The following is a 26,473-nucleotide window of genomic DNA, read 5'->3' as shown; positions in this document are numbered from 1 at the left end:
CAAACATTTTAAAAATAACGTAAGATGATTGTTAATGTAATTGTTTTGTCATTGATATTGAGTGTTGTTGTCATATCTATCTATTTATATATATATATATATTATATATATATCTGTATATATATATTTATATATATCTGTATATATATATATCTGTATATATCTGTATATATATATATATATAGCAAAATACCTGCGATTGGCAGCGAGAAGTAAAAAGAAAAGGAAACATTTTAATAATAACGTAACATGATTGACAATGTAATTGTTTTGTCATTGTCATGAGTGTTGCTGGCATATATATATAAATATATATATACATCTATACACATATATATACACAGTTATATATATATACATATACACACATACATATATATACATACTGTATATATACATACTGTATATACACATATACATATCTACATATATACTGTATATACACATTTATATATACAAATCTACATATATATATCCACATATATATATATATTAGGTGGGACTCGATTAAAAAATTAATCCAATTAATTAGAGGCTGTGTAAGAATTAATCTTGATTAATCGTATGTAATCGCACACGTAAATTTGCCCCAAATCGCAAATGTTTTTTTTTAATTTAAAAGTGTTTTAGTGGGCTTACAGAATCAAATAATAGACATGTACATGAATATTGTAAACTGAAGCTGTTTTAATTTCTGAAAAAAAAGCCTTTAAACTGCATTTGAATTCAAAACAGAAACAAAAATATCATCCCTGGTTAAAATTGGGCAGACTTAAAAATAAAGTGGTAGTTTAAGTACTTTAAGTAGATTTTCAGAATAGTATTGTCTTTAAATAATAATAACCAAAATTTCAACATAAAGTGCAGTTTTTCTTCTTAAAAAATAAGTCAGAAACATAAAAGGTAATTTGACCAACTTAATCTTTAAACTCTGAGTAACCTTAGCCAAAATTATTTTGTACATTAGGCTAAAACAGTGTGATCATTGAACATTTTGTAATTAGATGTAATTAGAATTACTAACGGTCACGGAAGTCCAATGATCCCCAGTAAGAGCCACAAAGTCCGCTTTCTGTAATGCATCTAATTTTGCTTGCTTTTCATTGTGCACAAAACCATGCTTTTATCAAGGCTTCTCGGAAGTCGAAATGATCAGTCGAGGAACGCGCTTTATTCCGACTCTAACATTTTTGTAGCTGTGATGTGTGCATCAGTGTAATGGATGTACCAGGAAATGATGCATTGACAAAAGTTCCCGCTTGCTTGGAATTGAAAGTGTGATTAAATGCGTTATTTTTAACGCGTTATGGAGTACATGCATCGAAGCTTCTCAGCTGTGCTTGTGCTAATAAAGGGAAACATTTTAAAAATAACGTAACATGATTCTGCGTTAACCTAATATTTTTCATACGTCCCAAACCAAGGAGATGCTAAGGTAAAATGAATCAGTAGCGCTGCGACATACTCAGTGCATCCCTCTCGAATCGAACCTCGAATGTCGGCATTAGAGGCTTAAGACTCTACAATTGAGCCACAGCATGTGGCTTGTCTATGCGAGTATGTACTGTAGATAGGGGTATATATATACATTTAAATATATACCCGCGTATCGCAGTGGAGAAGTAGAAGTTATGAAAAAGAAAAGGGAACATTTTAAAAATAACGTAACATGATTGTCAATATACAGTAATTGTTTTGTGAGTGTTATTGAATGTTGCTGTCATCAAGGATTTGATTATCATTATTTCTTTCAATCAGGGTCGATTTGTACGATGTGTTGTGTTCAAGTTACATTCCGTGTTTGTCAATCGCTGTAAAGATGACAGGTTTCATTCATCGATTCGTTTCTTACTGCATCAATAAACAGCTCGCCTTCTTCTTTATCTGAGACCTGACACACTGCATGCACGGGTTTTTTACACTGTCTTCCTTTAGCGGACATTGACTTTTTCCACCGTGTGCTTTGTTTCCACAGTAGCTGCATTTATGAATATGCTTATCAGACGCTTCATATTTTTGCTGCCTTTTCAACTGTGTAATTCGGTTTTGTTCAGCTCTTTGGAACTGTTGCTTTTATCTGTGCACTGCGCCAGTTCACGTGAGCCACTCGTGTACTTGCATCGAAGGTTCCCAGCTGTGCTGGTGCCATCTCGTGCTATGTCCATAGCTTTATTTAATGTTACCTTAGTCCTGGCACTTAAAACTTTCTCTCGCAGTTTCGCTGAGTTTGTGTCAAACACCACCCTGACCATCTCATCTTCCTCTCCATAAGCACAGTCCTTCACCCGTGAATATTTACCCGTGGCAGTTTGCTATTGGATTGCCGCTGACGGACGGCCTTCTATGGGCAGGCACTAAATTACAAACGCCAGCGGCAGCCTGTCTATGAACTTAATTTAAAGTGTAGGTTTACATCGTGGTTTGTTTCCGAAGTAGCAGAACTCATGAATATGGTTGTATATGTCACTCGCTCGCTTCTTATTGTTTCGCTGCCTTCTCAATTATATAATGCATGTTTTCTTCAGCGCTTTTTTGAGGTCTTCCTGGTTTTCTATGTACTGCGTGATTACGTGGGAGGCGTGATGATGTCACACGAAACTCCCCCCACGGCGTTGAAGCTCATCTCCATTACAGTAAATGGAGAAAAACTGCTTCCAGTTATGACCATTACGCGTAGAATTTCGATATAAAACCTGCCCAACTTTTGTAAGGAAGCTGTAAGGAATCAACCTGCCAAATTTCAGCCTTCCACCCACACGGGAAGTTGGAGAATTAGTGAGTGAGTGAGTGAGTGAGTGAGTGAGGGCTTTGCCTTTTATTAGTATAGATAATTGATTGAGATATAGTTTAACTCTGACCAGGGATTTTGTATTACATTTTTTAACATATTTATTGTTGTCAGTCAGTCAGTCATCTTCCAACCCACTATACCCTAACATAGGGTCACGGGGGTCTACTGGAGCCAATCCCAGCCAAGGCAGGAACAAATACCTGGGCAGGGCTCCAGCCCACCCCAGGGCACACGCACACACACACACCCACACAGTTGTGTTGAGTATAATACCACAGAATTACAGATATATCTGTATTTTATTTAATACCACAGCATGACAAAGTGAAAACAGGATTTTAAAAATCTTCGCAAATGTAACAAAAATGAAAAACTAGAATATCACATTGACATGTGTTTACCTCTTTTACATATTATTTAGTTGAATCACCTTTGGAAATGATAACAGCCTAGAGTCTTCTTGGATATGACATGACAAGTTTTGCACAACTTGGGATCTTCTGACATTCTTCAGTGATGGGGTCTGAATACTTATTGAACCCACTGTATACAGTATATGCAAATATTTTTAAAGGTGTGTATATATGCATATAAAAGAAAAATGTATTTTGTGTAGAAATTTAAGGGTGAGTGTATTGTTTTAATAGAAGATATACAGTCAACCCTCGTTTATCGCAGTTAATCCGTTCCAGACTCCGCCGAGATAAATGAATTTCCGCGAAGTAGGATTCTTTATTTATAAATCAAATATTTTCGCAGTTAGAGCATAGAAAACCTGTTTACGACCTTCTAAATACATTTTCTAACATTATTAGAGCCCTCTAGACATGAAATAACACCCTTTAGTCAAAAGTTTAAACTGTGCTCCATGACAAGACAGAGATGACAGTTCCATCTCACAATTAAAAGAATGCAAACATATCTTCCTCTTCAAAGGAATGCGCGTCAGGAGCAGAGAATGTCAGAGAGAGAGAGAGCGAGAAAAGCAAACAATCAAAAATCAATAGGGCTGTTTGGGCTTTTAAGTATGCGAGGCACCGCCGGACAAAGCAGCTGCAAGGAAGGGAGCAATGTGAAGGTAATCTTTCAGCATTTTTTAGAGGAGCATCCATATCCTCTAGGCCAGTTTGCGAACAGCCCCTCTGCTCACACCTCCTCCGTCAGGAGCAGAGAATGTCAGAGAGAAAGAGACAGAGACAAGCAAACAATCTAAAATCAATACGTGCTGTTTGGGCTTTCAAGTATGCGAAGCACTGCACGGGAAGCATATCATACATCATTGAGGAGTTTTATTTCATATGTCATACGTGCTCTGATTGGGTAGCTTCTCAGCCATCTTGCAATAGCGTCCATTGTATGAAATCAACATTGTCAAAACAACTGAGGAAGCATGTACCATAATTTAAAAGACACATTTTTCGCAGAAATCTGCAAACCAGCGAAAAATCCATGATATATATTTAGATATGCTTACATTTAAAATCCGCGATAGAGTGAAGCCGCGAAAGTCGAAGCGCGTTATAGCGGTTGATCACTGTAACTGCAAATTGATTTGTTAAATCTGTGGGTTTTGTCTGATTTGTTTTGAGTGTATTAGATGTGTATCCCACCAGGAAATGTACCCTTTAAAACAAGCCAGGTTAACAGTGGGAAGGCTGCAGATGTTTTTGATAACTTTGTACAGCGTGCTCTGATTGAGGTAGCTCAATGAAAATTAAACTTTTGTACCAAATTTCCATGAATTTTAAGTATACCAAATTTCCACAAAATTGGTTCTCCAAGAGCAGAAGTGTTCCATGTGAATAGAGAGGCAGACTTGACAACAGCTGTAGGTGTATAGACGTGTGAGCATCACTGTCGTAGGCTCCAAAGCATCACATCTGAGAAGTAATTGCCCATATTCTGATAACAGCTAAGCTACAATTTTTGTTTCTTCCATATTTCTGTGTGAAAAATATACCCTGATTTTATTTAATTTTTTACAGTCTGAAAATCACTTTCCCCTCCAATAACCACATTATACTTGTGTTGAGCATCTTGTACAGCCATATCACAGGTGTATCAAGAATGGGCCACCACCTACAAATATCAAGCTGAGCTTTTACAGACCATTGGTAAAAAGGAGTCAGTGAAGGCAGATTGTACACTACTTGTGCAAAGTAACAGAGCGACTAGGGGCAGTCAGATAAATAAGCACGGCTGTAGTGCCAAAATAGGCATATCAGAATGCACACTCAGCATACTATGTTATAAGTGAGGTACAGCTACTGTTACCAAAAAATAGAAAGGTGAACTAGGGACCACAAATACTGGACATGGAGGTTTGATTAAACATATTCCTGCCTAGAGAATGCCAGTTCCTATTAATTCATGATAATTGTAGGATTTGAATTTGGTAAAAAACAGAAGTCCATGAATTCATCCTTTCAGGGGAAAAAAACTGGTTTATGGTGGTACTGGCTATATTTTCATGGCACATGTTAGGTCTATTGTTACAAGTACAAAAATTTGAATGTTATAGAATGTATAATAGTGTTATAGAGTTAGATCCATTAATTAGTTGATGGAGAATATCCATCTGGAAATTAGCTTTTTTTTAAAGATAAGGAGCCATGCCACACAGCCATGAAAGTTCAGGAAGAGTTCCAATAATATGACCATGAGTTCAGTTAAATGCAGTGGCCTCCTCACTGGCCAGATCACATACAATTGAACATTGGTCCAGTAAAATGGAGTAATTTATTTAAAGTGGAAATTCACCACCAGCTAATGTCTAACAACTAGAGGAAATGCTGGTGTCGATAATAGTCATCATTCTTGTTTCTCGCTTTCTACAGTTGTGTAAGGTCAAGTCCTTGTGACTTCTGGCTATTTGGAAAGTAAAGTTAGGAACTCGCTCATTATGAAGTAGATGCACATAAAAAGTAGCCATTACACTTTGTATATGGACACCTAAGCATAACATTTACTTATTTGGCTGATGCCTTTATCCAAGGTGACTTACAACATTCATTATAGAATTGGTTACATTTTCTTTTTGTTTTCCAGTTGCAGCACAGGAAGGTCAAGTGACTTGCTCAGGGTCACACAGTGTCAGTAGCAGGATTTGAACCCACAATCTCAGGGTTTCAAGTCTGAAGCCTTAACTACTAGGCTACACTACCTGTATAGTAAAGGTACAGTGTCATGAAGAGCCCATCCTTTTATTATATTGTTAAAAATATTGAATTTAGTCTTGCAGGTTGCTCCATGAAACCCTGAGAACCACAAAGACATCACTACACTAGTAAAAACTTTTCCCACACTCATCTTTGACTTTTACATGGATCAAAAATGCTTGGAAATCTCCCAAGTTTACCATGTAATGCTAAGCACACATCCCAAGTGGCAGACATCACTACACCCTTGAGCAACTCAAATTTCTAAAGTACAGAACGTAATCCCACGGGCCATTGTCATTATATTTGGGTCTTCTGCAACTTAGAAGCCCCTTAACTCTTTAAGGGCTGAATATTTTTTTCTCAAAAAGCTCAGTTTTCTGAAAAGCATGCAAAGCAATGGCTTCATCCATAAATCAACATGAAACATCTTTTTCTGTGTGCTGTCTGTGCCGGCATGGCGGTCTCAGGCAGCAGCTGTTGTGCAGGGGTGGCTTGATGGGTCAGCAGAAGTGTGCAGCGGGCTGGTTGTCTCTGCACAGAAGGTGGGCATCGGTGGTAGTTGCAGTGCGACGCAATCTGCTTTGTACCTCTTGTCATCTTAAGTGGTGGTCCCCGCCAGGTGAACGTTGCTGGTGGTGTGTCAGCTACATGAACATGTCCAGCACCACGATCAGCTGATGCTGGGGACCTTATTTTCGTTTTTCGTTCTCCGTCTCCAAATCACTTGCATCAAAATCAGAGTCCGATTCAGTGATAATACGGAAAAAAAGTCGTCCACAGGGTATTTTCCTTTGGTCTCTCGTCAGATGTCGATGCCATTTTAGAGGCTGTTTGCTCTGTGCTGCTCATACGAGGTTGCATCACGAAAGCTCACTCTCCTTCTAGCAAAGAGAGTCAAACTAAAACATAACTAATAACTCCTGCCTAAACTAATCTCTTTCTGGTACCTTTGCTAGATACTAAAATCTTGACAGTAAGTACTGTATCAGAATAATGAAATGATTCTTGATGATTCTGAGGTAAGCTACAGAACAAAACCTCAAAACAGAGTACAGTAAGTATTGCTAATCGTGACACCACTTGGTCAGACAGGCCAGGAAGAATTTCATCATATCTACCCACATGGTGGTAACACATTTGAGCTTGAATTTCATGCAGCACCTTAACATGTAACACGCTGTGAACTTTCTTTTATATCTTGCACACCAATGTACAAATGGGTACATTGGTCAACTTGCCACCCTAGCACATTAAAAAATAAAAAGTACAGTTTTTTTTTTCATGTTCAGTTCAAGTGGCATTCAACTTTTTGAATCATGGCTTTCCTCCAAGGATGTCTTCCATTCTAATTTTTAATCCATGTGCTGTGAAGGGACGTCTTTGTGAACTAAAATAAGTAGTGACTAATTGATTAATCCCCCTCCCTGTATTGGATACAACATATTTGAGAGTGTTTTGCTAATTGGTTAATTCATCACAATTTATTAAAGATAAATTTCTTTATCCTAATACGGTATAGAAGAGCAGACCAGGCCCTTTGCACAGACAGTATTGCCTGAGACACACAGCCTTCTGTTTTCCTTGGTGAAGAGCTCCTCCCACTGGTCTAACTAAAATGTGCAGGAAATGTTTCCATAAAACGTAACTGGCAGAATCATGAAGGAATTATTTTTATGTAACATTAGAATTAAACCAACATTCATATTTTAATTTATGATTTATTATAAAAAAATTGTGTTTCAAATAGAATACGTTCTTAAACCTACACCATACTGTACATTTATGATGTCAGCACTCTTGTTTAAGGTATATTGAATTTGATTACAACATAATGGAGAGTTATGATTGGTGTTAGGTGCAATCATTCATTTTATATCAATCAGCTATGATTTCCAGAATACTGCGCCATTAGGACCCTTGTGTGATCTTGGATGTTAGTCTCTCTCTCTCTCTCCCTTTTTCAATTCATCCATTAGATGAGATCCTTGCACACAACCTATGCCAATCAACTCATTGTTTCGGCTTTTGGTTTGTTCCTGCTGACCAAATGCACTTCCCTGCTGGTTGAACTTCTGCTATTAGATCTCTGAAATGTTCCTACCTTCAGTTTCTAGTTTCTCTGTACATCTACACAAGTACACAAGAAAGCTCCTGCTTGCTTTGGGTTACTTAACAGAGGTTGTGAAGAAATCACAAATACAACAAAGAATGTTTGGCATAGCCACCCTGTATACTGTATATAAACATATGTGAACAATATCTTTTGAGGCAGAGCTCAATGCAGAATAGAATTGTGCCTAACAATATAGCGTTTATATATGGTCTGGAGAGGAAATTATGTCAGGAGGGCTGGGACTGGAAGTTAGGGCAGGTGTGCCAAGACTGAACGTGATGTCAGAAGTGTCAGGTGGGATTTCTTTCTGATGGTCTACAGAGAAGGGAAGAGAGAAAGCACCAACCCATGGTCTGGCAGATATAATCACATTTGTTTGGGCCCATAAATTGTCTCCTAGTCGCACGTGACTGACAGGGCACATCCTCTGTTCAGATGAGCTAAAATTATTTAGCCCCACAGTCCTTTTCTGCCAAGCTTTGGAACGAGCTTCTGCCTACTGCTTGTTCATGCATCTCTTTATTCTTAACCTAGTATATCAAAACTGCTTATAATTCCTACCATTTGATCAACTCATTAGATATTGGACAGCTTTTTCCACTCCTAACCATTTGCCATATACTGTCTGGTAGCTTCATAGATGGACCAGGTTCAATGCTGGGAAATGTGTTATGGAAAGGTCATTCCGCTTACATTACCACCTTAGTGATGACAAAATATCCACAATAAAAACAAACAATTTTTTCAGCATTACCTTTTCACAGAATTATGAAGAAGGGTAACGAAAACAAAAAGCAGAAGTTTATAATAAAAAGATATATTAAGTAGTAAAAAATAATAAGTAGAAATAAAATATAGCACGTGAAAGAATAATATTTTATAAGAAAGTTATGTACTGTATATGAGTACGAAGTATACTACATACACAAGCCACAGTGACATATTGAGTATTGATTGAATTTCATGGCTGCCTACGATGTTTCTAGCATAGACAATATCTGTAAGCTCAACATAACATTGTTATTTTTAAATTGTATTGTGCTTCCTTGTCGAGCACTAACATGTTATGTATATTACATACTGTATCTTTATTTGTTTAAGTTACCTGAATAAAAGTTAAAAATAGTAATCATAAGTATGGGTGGCATGGTGATTAGCATTGCTGTCCATGCTGATCCAGTGTCCTGGCTTTGAATCCTGCCCACCAGTCACTGTCTTTGTGTCTGTGTGTTTTCCATGTATGTGGAATTGTTTTAAGCATTTTAGTTATCTTCCCACACCTAAAACAAATGCTTTTGATTTGTGATTCAAATCAAATTAGTGGACCCTACAATGGACTAATCCCAGGCCTGTTTCCTATCTTGCACCTGATGTTTGCTGGGTTAGTCTACAGCCCCCTTCAAGACTGAATTAGAATAAGCATATTTGAAAATGTTATGTTGTTAATATTAAACAGTGTTATCTTTGTTGGTTCTATTATTAACATAATTGTATTAAAATAAAAGGTGTATTCTTTAACATATAAAACTAAAATGCTGCAATAAACTGTTGAAATGCAAATTGAAAGAATAATAGTTTTTTAATGCTTATTTAAGCAGTGATACAAAACACTTTACAGCATAATTTACATAAAAAAATAATGTGTAAATTAAACCTAAGAGTCAAGCAGAACTAGATAACATAAAGATGCTCCTGATCATTGCACAAGTCAATGTGACAGCCCGTGTGTGTGTGTGTGTGTGTGTGTATATACTTTGTGTGGCTAGATAGGGCATGAGCAAAGATAATCTCCCAACTTCTTCAGTATTTTTCAGCTATTTTATTTATTATCCACAGTACAAACCATCTTGACTATGAAATGGCTGGTATCTTGCAACTGCATTTTGTCCTTATCTTTCTTATGGTTTGTGATGTAGCCTGGCACGTCCAAATACAATAGTATCTCATTCAGTCAAGCCCAGGTATAGAAGGGACTCTCAGCTTCACATCTTCTCTGATACTAGATGAGAGAGGTTATTCCTCTAGAATTTTAGGTGAAGTTTTCTTTTGAGGAGTGTAATGCCTTAGGCCCACATGGGCATGGGCAACTTCCTTTCTCTGGGACATTGATAGCTATGTACTGAGAATGGACCAGGGCAAATGAGCAGACAGGTGAGACTTTAAATCCAATACATAATCAATTAAAATCCATATTTGCCAGTGTCTTTAGGGAGTAAACAAATAGATTCAATAAATAAATTATAATCTCCAAGCAGAAAGGCAAAATTGTTACATCCTTTCAAATTCTCTGTCCTTGTCAATACAAGAGGAAACTTCAAGTCGAAGCCCACTGCATCCCCAATCAGCCATGCATATCTGAACTGCACCACTAATGGCTTCCGCAGTTCACAGGGCACTTTGCCCTTCACTGACTTCTTCTCCAATGTGGCCCGTTGCATATCCCCAATCCATCATGCAGACCTGAATCAGTAGGTCTAACGGCTGCTGCAGCTCCAAGGGTGTCTTGCCCTTCTCTGGATTCTGCCACATCTTGAGCCCCCCCATCCTTTAAACCAACTGCCAGCTCTCTCACTCTTGCGTCAGCTCCACCGCTCAGTCAACCAGAGTGCAGCCCCTACACTGAGCCTACACAGCACTTGGTCTGGCACAGATGGTCAGCCAAACCAATGCTGTCCTTTCCTTCTTCCTGCTACCTCTCTCCCTAGTGATCCCTCTCACTCAGTTTCTTTTTCAAAATGACAAACACAACTTAACCCTTTTCTATCGCTAACCCGCTCCCCTTTATATTAAATACAATCTCAGCCAGTATCTGTTGATTGCTGAGCTCTCGTCTAATTAAACCATCACACACTTTCACATACGCACTTCACACCAACACAAACTAAATAGTTTGTGCTAAAATCCAGGAGGTACTTTGCATTTGTCAGTTACTTTCAGGAAGATGGAGTAGGTGTAGTGAAACTAAATCAAAGTGTGGAGTTGTCACTGCCTTTGGACATTTTTGTTGGAGAATACAGAGTAAGCTGTGATTTATGTGTATTGTACTTACACATTTTCAGACCCCACTTAAGATGGTCTAGGGGGGATGTACATATACTGTATATTGTAAGATTCTCATGCATGCTTAGCCCAGTCTAATGCTGCGAGGGCTTAAAACCTTTTCCTGGCTGCATCATGTGGGAAGTCCATCACTGGGCCCACTTATACAGGTCTCATTTTGAATCATCGGTGTGCACAATACACTTCTTATAGATGTTGGAGGAAAACTGGAATATCTGGAGATATGCAGGTTAGGCTGAGTAACAGCTGCCAATTGGATTTGTGTGAATGAATGCTTGTAGAGATATATGGAGAAAATGTGTCAACTCTATCAAAAATGGGATTCATACCCAGAAAGATGGATCCATCACTCAGCAGCACTGATTACTGTGTCACCGTGCCACACTGTCAATGACGAGAAATCCCATGATGTTGGCGCATGAAACAAAGTAGGACAGGGCCCTGAACAATTTTTCACTGGGGACCCACATGTATATATATCACAAAATTATTCTTCAGCTGCATTTGTATTACTGCTGCAGCAAGTCAGATTGTTTTCTTTATAGCGAGAGTCCCATTAACAGAAAATAGCTCTGAAAGTTGAAAGGTTGTAATGAATGTTTGGGAGTAAAGATGACCCTGAATAAATACTTATAAGAGTTTGCTTACTCTGTGAACCAGTCTTAAAATAGATCCCTGTTTATATGTTACAATTAACTATTTAAAAGTGAGTAGAGCCAGAAACCACTTCTAGTTTAAAAAAAAAAAACACTAGCCTGAGGGCTATTAAGTGGGGGAAAGAAATTTCAGGGACAGCCAAGTAAATTAAATGTAAATGATAAATATCAAACTAAAGAAGACTGCACAAGTGTGATTAAAGTCAGAACCACAAGAAAAAAGTACTGTTTTTGTGCTTCATGAGTGACATGAGGGCTTTTTGTTAGCTCTGATAACTGATGGCTCCAGGAACTTGGAGTTGCTTCCCAACACAGTTACTATTTTCGTGGAGTTCACATGTTCCACCCATTTTTGCGTGGATCTTCTCCAGGTGTCCCAGAATTCTGGGAATCGACATGCAGGTTAGGTTGAGCGACAGCTGCAAATTGGATTTGTGTGAATAAATATGAGCAGGATCAGTTACTGTCCTCCAGTGCTATGTTGGAATAACATGTTTAAACAATGAATTAAATAGATTGATTTGCCTTTAGTAACCATTAACCAGTGGATTTTTTTTTTCCAGAACACTATACCAAGCAGAGATTCTCTCATCGTTTGAAGCCAAAACATCCTAAGATAACAAATGTGGGATTTCTATGGCCTTTAGAGGACTGAAGCCACCAGAATTTAAAGGATTAGTGAGTATGTCAAAGATGGACTCAATTTGGGATTTTGCAACAGCAAGTGAGAGACTATGAATAATTAAAACAACCATTGGGCCGCAAAATCTAGGTGCTACATCAAATGGTAAACGTTACACACAGTTAACGTTAGTAAGAAAATCCTCGCCTTGGACTTGGCATGGGCACCTCTTCTAATTATGATTGCTTGAATGTTTTATTTTGCTAAAGAGTATATGAGAATCATTTGAAAGAAGGTAGTGGTTGACTGCCAAAACACCTGTCACAATTGTTTGTTATTTTTATGTTTGCCTCTTTTATGCTTTTTATGTCTGTTACTTTGTTAATAAGTAACTGATTCACCTTAATTGGCTTCGGAAATGTTGATTTCAGGTGCTGTTAATGTATAACTAGTAGGGCAGGAAAATAAACCATGAACCTGAAGATGACATGTACAGAGGCCAAATCTTAACTGTCAGCATTTTAACCAATGATGTGTGAGCACTCGCTCACAAACAAGAGTCCAGCTTGAAAAATGGTGAAATATCAGAGGGACAACTGCATGTGGACTGAGCAGAGCAGATCACGACAAAGCAGGGTTATGGTTAGCGAGATACTTGATAATCAGCCTTTTGAGAGAGTCAGCATTTCATGAGAGGAGATAGATGAGATTTGGGGCCCATGAGGCTTGGTCAGTATTCAAACAAAATATATTTAAAAACCAAATTTCTTTCTTTCTGGTGTTTAGAAAAGGAATAGCAGCAGATGAAATGCTTATCTCTTCATGTGTCAATAAGTGGTTTGGGGTGGGAGGGAGGTCAAGGACAGCAGAATCTCAGCACACAAGAAGTTGTCTGTTTTATTATAAACTCTTTTAGTAATATTACTATTATGATAAATAGAACTATTCATCTTGTTTATTTTATGACTGTCAGTTATTGCAATAATCTTTTGCAGTTATTTTTTTAAGTTATACAGTTTATCATTTTTGTACTAAATGCTTTTAGTCATCTGTTGGAACTATTTTATGAACTCTTTTACTCAGTATGGATTGCAGGTGGTGGGAGCCTAGCCTAGTAGCAATGGGCACAAGGTAGGATTATACCCTGAGTGCGGAAGCACTGTAACCAATTAGCTCTCATGGTTTGAATTATTTATTAACCATTTTAGTTAAGTAAAACAAATTTGGAAGTAGTAGTAGTAAACCAATATAGATTAAACAGATAAATGTAGGAAGGTTTATGATGTGCAGCTATTAAAAAAGAACCCTACTTGTATAACGTCTTATCAGTAATATCACTGGCAAGCACAACAAATTTGGCCAAAACATTTACTACATAGTAAAGCCAGATCAGTAAAGTAGATCAGAAGAATCACATTTTATTAAGTGTAGTTTTTGTTTTCTTATTTTTATTTGTTTTATGAATGAAAACGGGACGCCATAAGAGCAAAGAATACCCAATAGAATACTGAAGACACTGGTTGTTTTAGACAAAGTCGGAATATACTATAAAATGCTTTATAACCCCATTCATAAAAATAACTAAAATGAATTTATGTACTTTAGACTTGATCATGTATATGTGTTTAAAAATAAATGTTGTGTACTGAGCAGCATAAATTATACCAGAGTTTGGGTTGTTAATTAAAATGTGTCACTTGCATCATTGTTACTCCTAACTTAAATATTCAAAGAATAAATACTGTATGTGTGTATAGATTCCATCTTACCAGTATTCTCTGGTTCTACCCTGTGAACATTCATCTTGCAAAAGTAACAGAAGGAAATCGTCATGATCTGGCATTTATTTATTTATTTTAATTTACAATTTCACCCTGCCCTCTACAAGTAATTGAAACGTCTTTTAAGGGTTTTAAACATCAGAGTATCTTTTGAATCTAACACATTTTTAATGGTGTTTGAAAGTTATTATGTTCTCTTGCAGCACTGTTATGGATGCCACTATCTTAACCCCCATAGTTAGGAAAACATTCATGAGTTGGTGGGCAACATCTGGCAGTGCCGAGTGACATTACTATTATAACATCTCATAAGCTGGCAGAACAGAGTGTTCATCATCCAAGTTTGTGGATGCACTCTAATGCCTAGTGTTTTTATTTGAGTATTTAAGTGAATGTGTGGTTTAGAACCTCAACTAAGATTTTAATCTAATGTTATGGCTTTGGCTCTGTTAACTTCTTTTTTTCTTTCTGACATTCTTGTCGCAATTCTCTATAATTTTTGTCCTATGTCCTAGGCTGTGTTACTAAATCTTAACTTACCAGTTTTGACTTTGGCTATTTATTTTTAACAATCCATCTTCTGGCTCCACCTATTTTCAAAATGACTGCCACTCTATACAGTCAATATAGAAGTCACCTCACTCATAAGTGTGAACTTCCACTCTCATAAGTAGAAGAAAAGTGCTGAGTGAATTTTGAGACATGTGTACCATTGTGGCATCACACATGAGCAGTTTATCCACTGTTTGCTTTGCAGTGGGCAAAAGATCTTGGAGGCATATTGCTCCATATTGAATAGTCTTTTAACACAAGGTGATATATACACTAAGCTTGTGCTGTGCGTAATGTGTTATGCACTGATTCAATGTCCCCTTTTGACTGGGGTTCACTTTGCTCTTTGCTGCCATCACCTTACCACACAATTCACTTTCAAATCTCCTGACAACCTCATCAGATCTTTATACTGCACTACCCTCTTTAATAAGTGTGGAGGTTGATAGTTTCACTTGTTTTTCATTGTTTGTATGAATTCTTTTAGCAAAATCATAGTATAAAGGTTTTTGTGATTTTTTTTTTATTATTTTGAGGAACTGTACTACAGTATAATTTGACTGATAGGCATGGAAATTATGCTGAATATACATACATACATGGCTGCTTTCCAAAAACACTTGATAATGTTTATATTAAATGGTCTGTATATTTGTTTTAAGTTTACAGATGCTTTTTATGATAAACTAGCCGGCCCCCGCAGCTCCGCACATGTAGTAGTGAAACAGGACAAACTTTAAAAATCTATAAACAAACAGGTATCGCTAGCAAAGTGGAAGCAAGGTCCACTCTAAAACGTGGCCAGAGGTAGAGTGATTCGAACGGAGGCTGGTGCATGAGTGAGGGGGCCCCACACAGCTCCCCACTCCTGACGTCACGCTTTCCCCGCCCCTCGGCCATTAGCCACTGTCTCGGATTCACACAAATAAATCGCTCCTGTAAGAGAACTATGATACTTATCGCAATGAGAGAAGTTGCAAAATCAACCTGAATGTTCAAGCAAATTATAGAAAAAACCCAATCTAAATCCGTTAAATAGTTCTCTCGTGAAAAGCGGACAGACAGACAGACAGATCCAAATCCAAGCATTGGATTTTATATATATATATATATATATATATATATATATATATATATATATATATATATATATATATATATATATATATATATATATATATATATATAGAAATATATATATATATATATATATATATATATATATATATATATATATATATATATAAATATATTGCAAAGTAGCATTATAATAATACTGTTTAGCAATATTTTAATTGCTTTAGAGTGAATGTGTTATCAGATGGGGATGCATTGAAGTATTTCCTATTCCCACCGGTGTCCATTATCTCCAATGCTTTTTGCAATTGCTGTTGAACCCCTAGCTATTCAATTCTGGAAGCAGTATGAAATAAAAGATATCATAAGTGAAGGACCTGCATAGACAATATAATGATGTGGTGCATTATATCTCAATGCCATAGTAATGTTTGTAATTGATATTAAACTTGCTAGGCAAATTTCATATGAACTCTTAATTCAGAATTAATTTGAACAAAACATGCTTTTTCTTACATATCAGACCAAGCCAGATCCCTTTTGGCTGATTTTCTCAGAACACTTTATATCCTTCAGAATTATTATTATAAGAAAACAAAATGATTTCATTAAGTATAATTTAGAAACATAACAGAAAACATCAAATATGATGGTCCCTTTTCCATCTTACTGGGACAATTAATATAATTAAAAATGGATAACCCCCCTAATGTTCTTATATCTTATTCAGAGCATGTCCATATTTTGTGTATCAATATATCCTTCTTTTGTTGAATCTGATAGACTTTCTCTGAAATACGTTATTCTGTTTTTAGGTGTTTTTTATTACATTTTGTTTTTGTTGTTCTTTAAATATAAGCACATTTTCAGTCCTCTATAGATGCTAGAGTTTGGTTTTTAGAATTGGAACAAAAACCTGCAACCACTGCTGCCTGCCAGGATCAGTGTGGAGTACCCCAGCTGTTGGCCTCCTATTTGCCTTGCCAAAGAGGGTAAACTGAGAGATATGCATGTAAAAGGAAACTAGAACAATTTTAAAAAAAATTGAGATCAGTTCCAAACAGGAGACAATCGAAGTCAATAACAGAGAAAGGGGTCAAACCAAGCAAAACTTTAGAAAAGCAAAACTAGTAAATAGAATTTATTTTATTTTTTTTTTATCTCCATATCGGAATAGAGGAAGGAGCCTTCAGCCGACCTTTTGTCCTGTTTCACCGATTACCCACAGGTCATGCCATAGGAGGCCACTCCTCTAGAAATGCGGTAAACTGTGCTAACAACTGTTACAAAAAACAGCGGCTAAGACAGTAGAAAAAACTTAATTAATAATGAGTTACCCAAAACTTAATTATGACACTAATGGCCTTACACACAGGAGGTATCCTTTAAATGATTGTTTGGCCCTGCCCAAGACATGTTTCTATTTGTTTGACAGGACCTTGAATTGTCCTTTCTTTGCTCTGCAGCACCACCTAATGCCTGCAGTCCCGACTTTGACTTATGCTACAGTTCTAAATAATTACTGTAAGTGAAATCCATTAACATAGACGACAAATAGCTTGAGGACCAAACATTTATTGCATCTAATTCAGTTAGTGTTTATAGCATATAATGCCATACCCACACCACTTCAAAGCACCTTAAAAAAGCAATACAATAAAACCTGTGGATTGTTACAAATACAATATACACATGTTAAGTAATATTCTCTGGATTACACAGCTGCTACGTGATGTACTTTGACCCTACAAACCTCAGGTATCAATGCAAACTCCTTAGCCAGTTTTAATATACAATATATGCATTGTGTTGTTTTGGAAAGAAGAAGTCATGTACAGTTCTCACATTGCAGTCTCCTTCTAACATACATAATAGCACAATGAAAAATTTGTCTTATTAGCAAGGTAACACTCAACACCTGCTATTACGTCCCCCACTAAATTACTGCCTGTATTGTTGAGGTTCCTGTGTTTTGAATAACGGAAATGCATGCACTTTACGAATAATTCCCTAGTGAATGGAGCAAACATTTCCATAACACAACGCAGTCTGACCTGTAAGGAAATATGATTCAAAGGAAAGCAGGCCTTACTGCATAGCCATACTTACCATTATTTAAACCATTTTAACAGCAATTTTTTGGGTTTACACAAATTAGTTAGCCTACAAACTGTTTCCTCCACTCTCAGCATTCCTGGGCAGCCTTTGGGGTTAAATTCAAAACTTTTCTTATCATCTAGCACCACATCTAATCATTTATTGTGGGGACTTCCTCTGGGTGTCATCTCCTCCTCCTACATCATGGATCACCTCTTAACACAAATGTTAGTCTGCTTCTTCTCAGCACAACACTATCCCCTTTTCTACCACCTTTTGTGTGGATTATTGGTTATGCTACCAAAGAGCATGTTTTCTTCCACCTCTTCATTAATTGTCTAGTGGTGTGTTTACATGCACTGGCGAGCCTGTTTTTTTATATATGCATAAATTAAAAAAAAAACTTTATTATCCCTTTCTATACAGTGTTATATTGATGTGTCCTAGTGTAGGTGTTCCGGTTCCCCCTACAATGCAAAGACTTACAGTTTGGTTGAATTGCTGTTGCTAAATTGACCTCACTGGAGGTGTATGTGAATGTATCTGTCCAGGTGTTCCTGCCTGGTACCCAGTTGGGCTAGGATAGACGCCAGCTGCACCGCGATGAACAGGGTGTAAAAGATGGATGGGTGGATCTTAAGTGCCTGTGCGATTTATGCATACAGTGTTATCATTTTCAACCTGAATTATGCATATCTTAAGCTGAGAAAAAAGTTTTAATTTTATTATATGTGCCTATTGCCTGTTTAAATTGTACTGATAAGTCAAACACATAAGCTATTACATAACACAAGAACACTAGCATGTGAATGTAAGAATGATCAAATGGCTCCATAGTCAAGAGTCTGCAAGACCATTTGATTAAAGACTCAGGAAGCCCCTGACTGTCACACCCCAAAACACACAAGAATATGTATCGGAACAGTATTAGAAAACAAAAGCTTACCACAATTTCACTCCTAAATCCAAACCTCAGTAACAACAACAATAACAATTTTTTTTTGTATAGCCCATAATCATGCAAGCCTCAATGGGCTTTAACAGGCCCTGTTTTTTGACATGCCCCCAGCCTTGACACCACACATAATGTAATCTGACCAAAATGTAAACAACTTAGCATTACATAGCATTAGCTCCCATTGAGCCTTGTAAAATATTTCTTAACTGCACTTACTTGCCAGATTTTATGTTTGTTTTATGTGGAATATCTTATCTTAAAGGTGTCTACTGAAAGAGACTCAAATTGTTTAACATATGATAAAATTGTTTGAGTCAAAGAGGTCACAGAATAAATGGCCTTGCAGTTTTTTCATGTTTTGTTAACAATAAATATCACCCTAAATTTTCATTTCACTGTAAAACTGGCAAAAAGTACAACATATAAAATTTCCACTATAAATGTATTTTGGACTATCTGTATTAGTAAACATACCACATTGCTGCTGATATACGTAGCCGATATACGATACTAGCTGTTTTATCCACTATTTCCTAAGTATGATTTCAAAAACCTCTCCATAAATTTAAAGTAGGAAAAGTTTGTTTCTGTTGTACCTCAGTAAAATGAGGCAGAATATTAGGTGGAAAGGACCAGAACAAAAAACATAGTTGGAGCAAAGAGCCAAAAATCAGTACTGAAAAGTCATTCTTATGTTTTAACCAAGCCCTAACAGTAATCAGAATTGTAGTCAAGAAATTGTAGCACAAAGGTTCTTCAATGATAAGACAAATGTGAAAAGCAAAGCATGCACGAACGAGACGTTTTGTTTATATATTCACTGAACTCAAATAAGGTGGAAATACATGACACAACCTTTATGCCATTGTGTAACTGACGTCACACAATTTGTACCCCGGTGATCCTTATACCGTGACACTCATAAACAAAAGGATTCACCAAATAGCCACATACAAATATAAACAATAATGTCAACACAGAATGTACTGAGTAAATGAGGTAGCATCGACTTTAAGAGGAACTGGAATAAGGAGATATCACTGAGTCAGATATGTCAAGCTAAGTGTCAGAACCAATAAGATTAATAGTTAAGCACACTGTGCCTGGGATATATTTCAAGAATTGTATTCGGGAATCTGTGCTGGAAAGTTTTGTAACTGAACCATAAAAATGAACGCTGAACCAGAAACAAGAAAAAAATGTTAGTCATAGTCAAAAATCAGGGCAAAAATATTTGTAACTAGGAATTCAAAAACAACAAAGAATAGATGCAAAGGTGTTTGGTGTTTCAAGAAGAACCAGGTAGTGCATGACACAACCTTTATATTATGTAAATATTATCGTGCCGCAAACTTCTAGGTTGAGCTTACCTTTCAACAGAAAAGCTATCATCCAAAAATACTTTTGAAAATGGCGGCGCCCATTAAAAAACATGTCTTCACAGGAGAACGATACATATTTTCAACATTGTTAAAAACTTACCAAAATAAATGTAACCATGAGATGTAACTCCTAAATGTAACCCAAATGTAAATGTAAGTTTAAATTAATTAAATTAAATAAATGTTATTAATTTAATTGAATTGATTAATTAAATTAGTGACAGTGAGATAGTGAATCGTTATAATCTGCAGATAATTAAGTTGTGAGGTCAGGTTAATGTTAGGTAAATACTTAATAAGTATTTATTTGCTCTGTGCACAACAGCCTGCATGCTACAGGGAACTTCATTCATATCTAGAAAACCTTTATTGTTTTCTTTCTTGCATTTTATACTTCTACAGTTAGAAAAATAATTTAACTTACTTGTTACAACATAATGCATCAGATGAGATGAGAAAATTTAAATTGAAATTAATTTAATTTCTAAATGTAACAAATTTAAAATAATTGTTAGAGGTCAAAGAGAATTTGTAAGAAATCTAAAACAAAAAGCCTAATCATGCTATGGAAAGACGTAAATGATTTTTAACATTATGAAAAACATTCTACATCTACAAAAAAATGCTAGATCTGTGTTTTCAAAAGTACAAATTCATAAATAGAGCCTAAAATAACTGCAAACGATTGCAGAAAACATCTCAAAAAATGAAACTTAATTAATAAAAATTGTATTTAGACTAAATATGATCAATGATATCAATTAGGAGACTACAGCTACTTCAAGTGTTTAGCCGAGTCTTCAAATACAATTAAAAAAAATGTGGTGGCCAGGTTGTGATGGTGATGTAATGGAGAGAGACTATATTTGAAACCCCAAACTGTGATAAATAATTCTGAAGACAATATGGCCCCTTCTCAGGCAATGGGAGCAGTAACAAAAATAGTGGCCTCCTGCAGCATGTCTGGTGATGTTTCTGTGTTGACAGATCACATTGTAGTACTTCATGACTCTCGTTCCACCCTCAACACCCTCCGCAGGTTATCGAGATGCCTTATACACTATACTCTAAGGAAAACTATTACCTGATTATCCTCCTGATTTCATGAGAATCTGTGCAGCCAACCTTGAAATATACATACAAATGGGCACCAACTTCAGTGTTGTTTATATAGATAAGTCATGTTGTCATGTCTTTTAATTAATACAACATTATTATGCTAGTTTATGACCCTCTAGCCCATTACAAAAGCTGCTACTGAAGACCTACTACATCAGTTAATTACCAGTGATGAGTATTTTCTTACAAATTTATTTGGAGACTAATGATATATAACTTTAAATCAGAAAAGTGAAAGAATGTGCTCTATGGTGGACTAATATACTATTGAGGGTGGGCTCCTGCTCCTGCAATAGGCTATGGCTATCCATAACTGTGAAGTAAATTAAAATGGGTTGAGAAAGTAAATGAACTTGTACTTCTTTATTTAGAGATTTAAATTGTTTCATATATGTGTTGTATTTTCTGTTATTATTTTTTTTTGTATTCAACTTTGTCAAATTACCTCATTTAGGGCCCTTGGAATTGCTCAGGGTTGTTAGCTCAGAATTGTGTAGATCAAAATAAGACAATCTTTTTTGGGCCTCAGTTGTTATTCCTCGGAAATATCAATTTAGTATGAGACAGAAATGTACCATATTAATTACTCCTGAGTCAAGAAACTAAAAATGAACAAAAGAAATAGAATATTGTCTGTTTTGTCCAGTTTTCCTTTTTTAAAAATAATTAATGTATTTCAGAAAGGCTTACAGAATTTCAAGAAAATTTAATCAAGCAGGCTGAGGTTACTAAACTCATCGATTTTTTTCCACCTTTTTTCTTTTTTAAAGGAACATAATCTAAAACTGTTTAGTTGTTGCAGCCTGAATCTGTGCCAGCTTAAATCTGATAGATAGATAGATAGACAGACAGATACTTTATTAATTCCAAGGGGAAATTCACAATCTATGTACTGTAACAAGACTGCACTTAGGCTGGCATGCTCTTTTAGGTAAGACAACAACAAGATTCCCGTCATTGCCTTCTTTTATATATCCAGGGGCTTCTTTTTTAATGATTATGTGTATGTGTGTTTTCTTTTTAACAATGTAGAATTATGTCATCTCTGTATGTAAGCAGGAGAACAAAACAGTGTGATTCACTTCCAATGAAAATAGGGGGAGCTCCGAGGGTGGCACAGTGTTATATGGCACTTCCTTTTATTCTTTTATCTTACATGCTTCTTTTTAGTTTTTGTTTTTGACAGCTAATGGGGCTACAGGCCCAATATAAGACTTTGGTTTCTTTGTAGAACAAAGTATGAGTATTGTGACAAATATTTGAGAGAAAACAACAAAACCTCTTTGCACTATGAAAGTTTTCCAGAGATTCTTTAATTGAAATCTTCATTTACAAAATCTTACTAAGTTGTGGGCAGTAGCAGCATTCAGCCAAGACCGCCAGTTGTCTAGTATCACCTCCCTAACAACTTATGAACCCACCCTTATGACTTAAGGCATAGTAAACTTCTTTGATTTAATCGGGACGAGTCACTAGGCAGCCTCACTGACAGTCATGGGAGTTTGCCACGACTGCTCCAAAATCATTAAGGTTATGTAAATGAAGGTTACAACTGAAAATCTTTGGTAGAGTCATGTAGAGTGATGGGAGCTTAATCTGCTACTGGTTATGGACATCCCCAAGGCAATCCAACAACTGCCATTGTTAAGTGAGATACGCTTTATATATAATAAACTGTGGAGCCCCAAAACCCCAGACACAACTGCACAACAACAGTCCTGTGTTCAGATGACCATTTGTATTTGACAAATGTACCTCTTAGATGCTCTTCACACAATACACAAGGAAATTTCTTTTCTTTTTCTGTTTTCATCTTTGTTCTTCCTCTACACCCACCTTGAATTCACTTTCTTTATTTTGGACCTGGGAGTATTTCCAGTGCCACCCCATTGCACCCAGGAAGCACTTTCAGGTCAGGGGGAACCCCCTTAAAATAAGGAATCCCCCTCCCCATAGTTCTCCTAGAGGCTCTGCCAAGAAACCCAGCAGGCCCTCCCATCAGAAGTACAGCTCCCGAGCAGCCCTGCTGAAGTACACATGGTAGATCTACCAGAAGAATAGTGCCACTTTTTGTGCTGGGGGATATTTCACCTCAAAGAGGCAGTCTTGTTCCACTCTTGCATTATAAAGGGTTCCTAGGCCGGGATGACCGTAAAGTATTCTATGACATATATAGACAGTAAATTCCTATACTCTATGCGCACACACACACACACACACACACACACATATATATATATATATGTATATACGTATAAATATTCATAGGTGTGAATCCCAATCTGATTATTTAAATGAATACCGTTTGTTGTTGGTCTGCCATGTTCTCTCAATTGCAGAGAAGCAGGTCAGAGATATGTGATACAGTACCTTCCAAATAATTCGACACATGTTTCACCCTTATTGGGACTCATCAGGTGTACACTTTTGCTTCCCCTTATAGGGATCGATCCTTGGACGTCACCACCTGAGGGCAAAGCCTCTGACATTGTGCCACGGCAGTTTGTTTGCTTACTTGACGTGGTGAAGATTGTAGTATCGCATTTATAGGTCTGAATTGCAATCTGATTATTTGGATGGTTACCTTCAGTCCCTGTAAGGGGAAGCAAGGGTGTGTATACCTGACGAGTCCCAATTTGGGTGAAACACTTGTCATGTACAAGTATTGCCATGTATTATATGGCAGGTACTGTATCACATATATGTGTGTGTGTATAGTTTGTCAATTAATTAGTTGTATTTATATTGTCATAATACTCCTACTTTGTTCTGTTTCCATCTCTTGGTTAGTAATTTTTTTCCCCACATTCAGTCTTCTTTATCACTTTGTTATTTTAACCAGAATTAAATAGTAATGTTTTGATTTTATTTTTTTTATTCTGCCATATATATATATATGGTTCTTTTCTGTGGGCACTGACTGAGACTTGCATTGTTATGAAATTTTGTATGAATTTTACATGTTTTGTTGTGTATTTCCTTTTAAGCTTTGATTCATCAATAAATTTAAATGCAGTCATCTTAATAAAAAGTGACTTTTCAGGTGATTTAATTATATTTGATTGCTAAATCTATGACTTAAGTTGTGTGACACCAAATCTGAATGAGACTTGTTCCATATGACAGCACTCAGCTTCATTGACAACTAACTGCACCGTTCAGTTTGCTGAGACAAATCTATAACCTGCTGAGCGGAGGCCTAGTCCAAAACAAAAGTTCTGTTTTATGTCTGCAGAATGAAAGTTTCTTATCAATATCCTGGTGGCAAAACAGACAAGTTTTCCAGCAGAAAAATGAGAACATGATTCTACTTGACGGAACAATTCATGAACTTAAGATTTGATTCTCAATTTTGAGTGCTTGCAAATAAGGACAGTCATTTTTTACGGTGGCGTAGTGGTAGCGCTGCTGCCTCATGGTTAGGAGACCTGGGTTCGCTTCCCGGGACCTCCCTGCGTGGAGTTTGCATGTTCTCCCCGTGACTGCGTGGGTTTCCTCCCACAGTCCAAAGACATGCAGGTTAGGTGCATTGGCGATCCTAAATTGTGCTTGGTGTGTGTGTGTGTGTGTGTGTCCTGTGGTGGGCTGGCGCACCCTGCCTGGGATTTCTTCCCTGCCTTGCGCCCTATGTTAGCTGGGATAGCCAATCCAGCAGACCCCCGTGACCCTGTAGTTAGGATATAGCGGGTTGGATAATGGATGGATTTCCTACACTTAATTATAATGTAGGGGTGGGCCTCTGTTTGTGCAATAGCTGAGAATCAGTTAGCACTCAGCATACGATGTGGCTTCATGGAAAGAAGAAAAATGATTGTTTTGGACTATACAAACAGAAAAGGGGTTTGATGTCTTGTGTTTGTAATACCTCAAACAATGGAACAAGTTTGAAAGTGTATGTGCGCTTGAGGGCCGTGCAGGCGCTGTAGTCATCAATGAACTGGGTTCAGTAAGTTGGTTCCAGAACTTTCTCATTCCATTTCTGGTGCCAAAGACTTTCTCACCAGGATCGGGCACAAGGCTGAAAACAGGCCTAAGAAAGACTCTAGTCCATCACACATTTACTCTTACACACATATACACCCGCAGACCCACATTCACACATAGTAACAATTTGCAGTTGGTAATTAAAATAACCTAAATAAACAAGTCAACTTTTGTAATTAATTCCTTCTTTGCTTGAGCATATCTCCCCATTATAATTTTTATGAAATGGGACTTGCAAGGATATTCAGTTATGACAAATGATGGGGAATAACAGAATTGAAAGACAAACTTTATTACAGTGAGTGACCGTTATGGATATCAGGTGACTATGGCAGTCTGATGGTAAATTATAGGGTGACCAGATTTGGTGATCAGTCCCAAATATAGCACATATACACATGAATAACGCCCATCCTCATTTGCCTGCTTTATCTCATCATCATTGGTGTGAGATCATGGCATGGGGGAAAAAAACACATTTTTCACAGTGATTGATGCGGATACAAATAAATGGTAATACTTTGTTTTTGTCTGCTTCTTGGTCGTACTCACAATGCTGTTCAAATTTAATACAAGTTCCTAATTTAGCTTTCCTCCTTGGAGTTTCGACCGTGCTATTAAATGTATATTATATCAAAGGAGGAGGGGTGGGCTAGTATTGGGGGGGGGGTTCCTGTTGGAGTTTTGTATGCACTGCTCTAAACATATTGTGAGAATGCTTGCGTCAGCAGAGCAGTGTTTTATTAGTTTGTCAGCCTGTGAAAACAACGACATTTTGATATTCTTCAGCTATGTATCAGGATGTATAGCCTTAAAACAGAACTGTACCTTAAATTGGGGTGTTTGGTCACCCTAGTGCATTACAGTGAGATAGTGAATCATTATAATCTGCAGATAATGAAGCTGTGAGGTCAGATTAATGTTAGGTAGATAATAAATAAGTGTTTATTTGCTCTGTGCACACTAGCCTGTGTGCTACAGGGAACTTCATTCATATCTAGAAAACCTTTTTTGTTTTCTTGCTTGCATTTTATACTTTTACAGTTAGAAAAATAATTTAAATTACTTGTTACGACATAAAGCATCAGATGAGATGTGGAATGCTGATGCACTGGTTCTG

At 36.8% G+C, this 26,473-nt stretch overlaps 1 protein-coding gene across 4 annotated transcripts in view; it reads left to right on the top strand.

Moving 5' to 3' along the window:
• The window catches only part of LOC120523364 (immunoglobulin-like domain-containing receptor 2), a 205,886-nt gene extending 191,391 nt beyond the window's left edge, over window positions 1–14,495 (top strand). For all 4 annotated transcript variants that reach the window (XM_039744626.1, XM_039744625.1, XM_039744624.1 and 1 more), the window contains one exon: window positions 12,345–14,495. Coding sequence is in view for 1 of the 4 variants with exons in the window: in XM_039744625.1 (XP_039600559.1) it covers window positions 12,345–12,380 (36 nt within the window). In the remaining 3 variants the exon portion in view is untranslated. The remainder of the gene's footprint in view (window positions 1–12,344) is intronic.
• The last annotated feature ends 11,978 nt before the right edge of the window (window positions 14,496–26,473 follow it).

This window comes from Polypterus senegalus, chromosome 2 (assembly GCF_016835505.1).
Source record: "Polypterus senegalus isolate Bchr_013 chromosome 2, ASM1683550v1, whole genome shotgun sequence".
Lineage (NCBI taxonomy): Eukaryota > Metazoa > Chordata > Cladistia > Polypteriformes > Polypteridae > Polypterus > Polypterus senegalus.
Note: the sequence above shows the minus strand (reverse complement) of the source record. Positions and strands in the feature narration are given on the sequence as shown.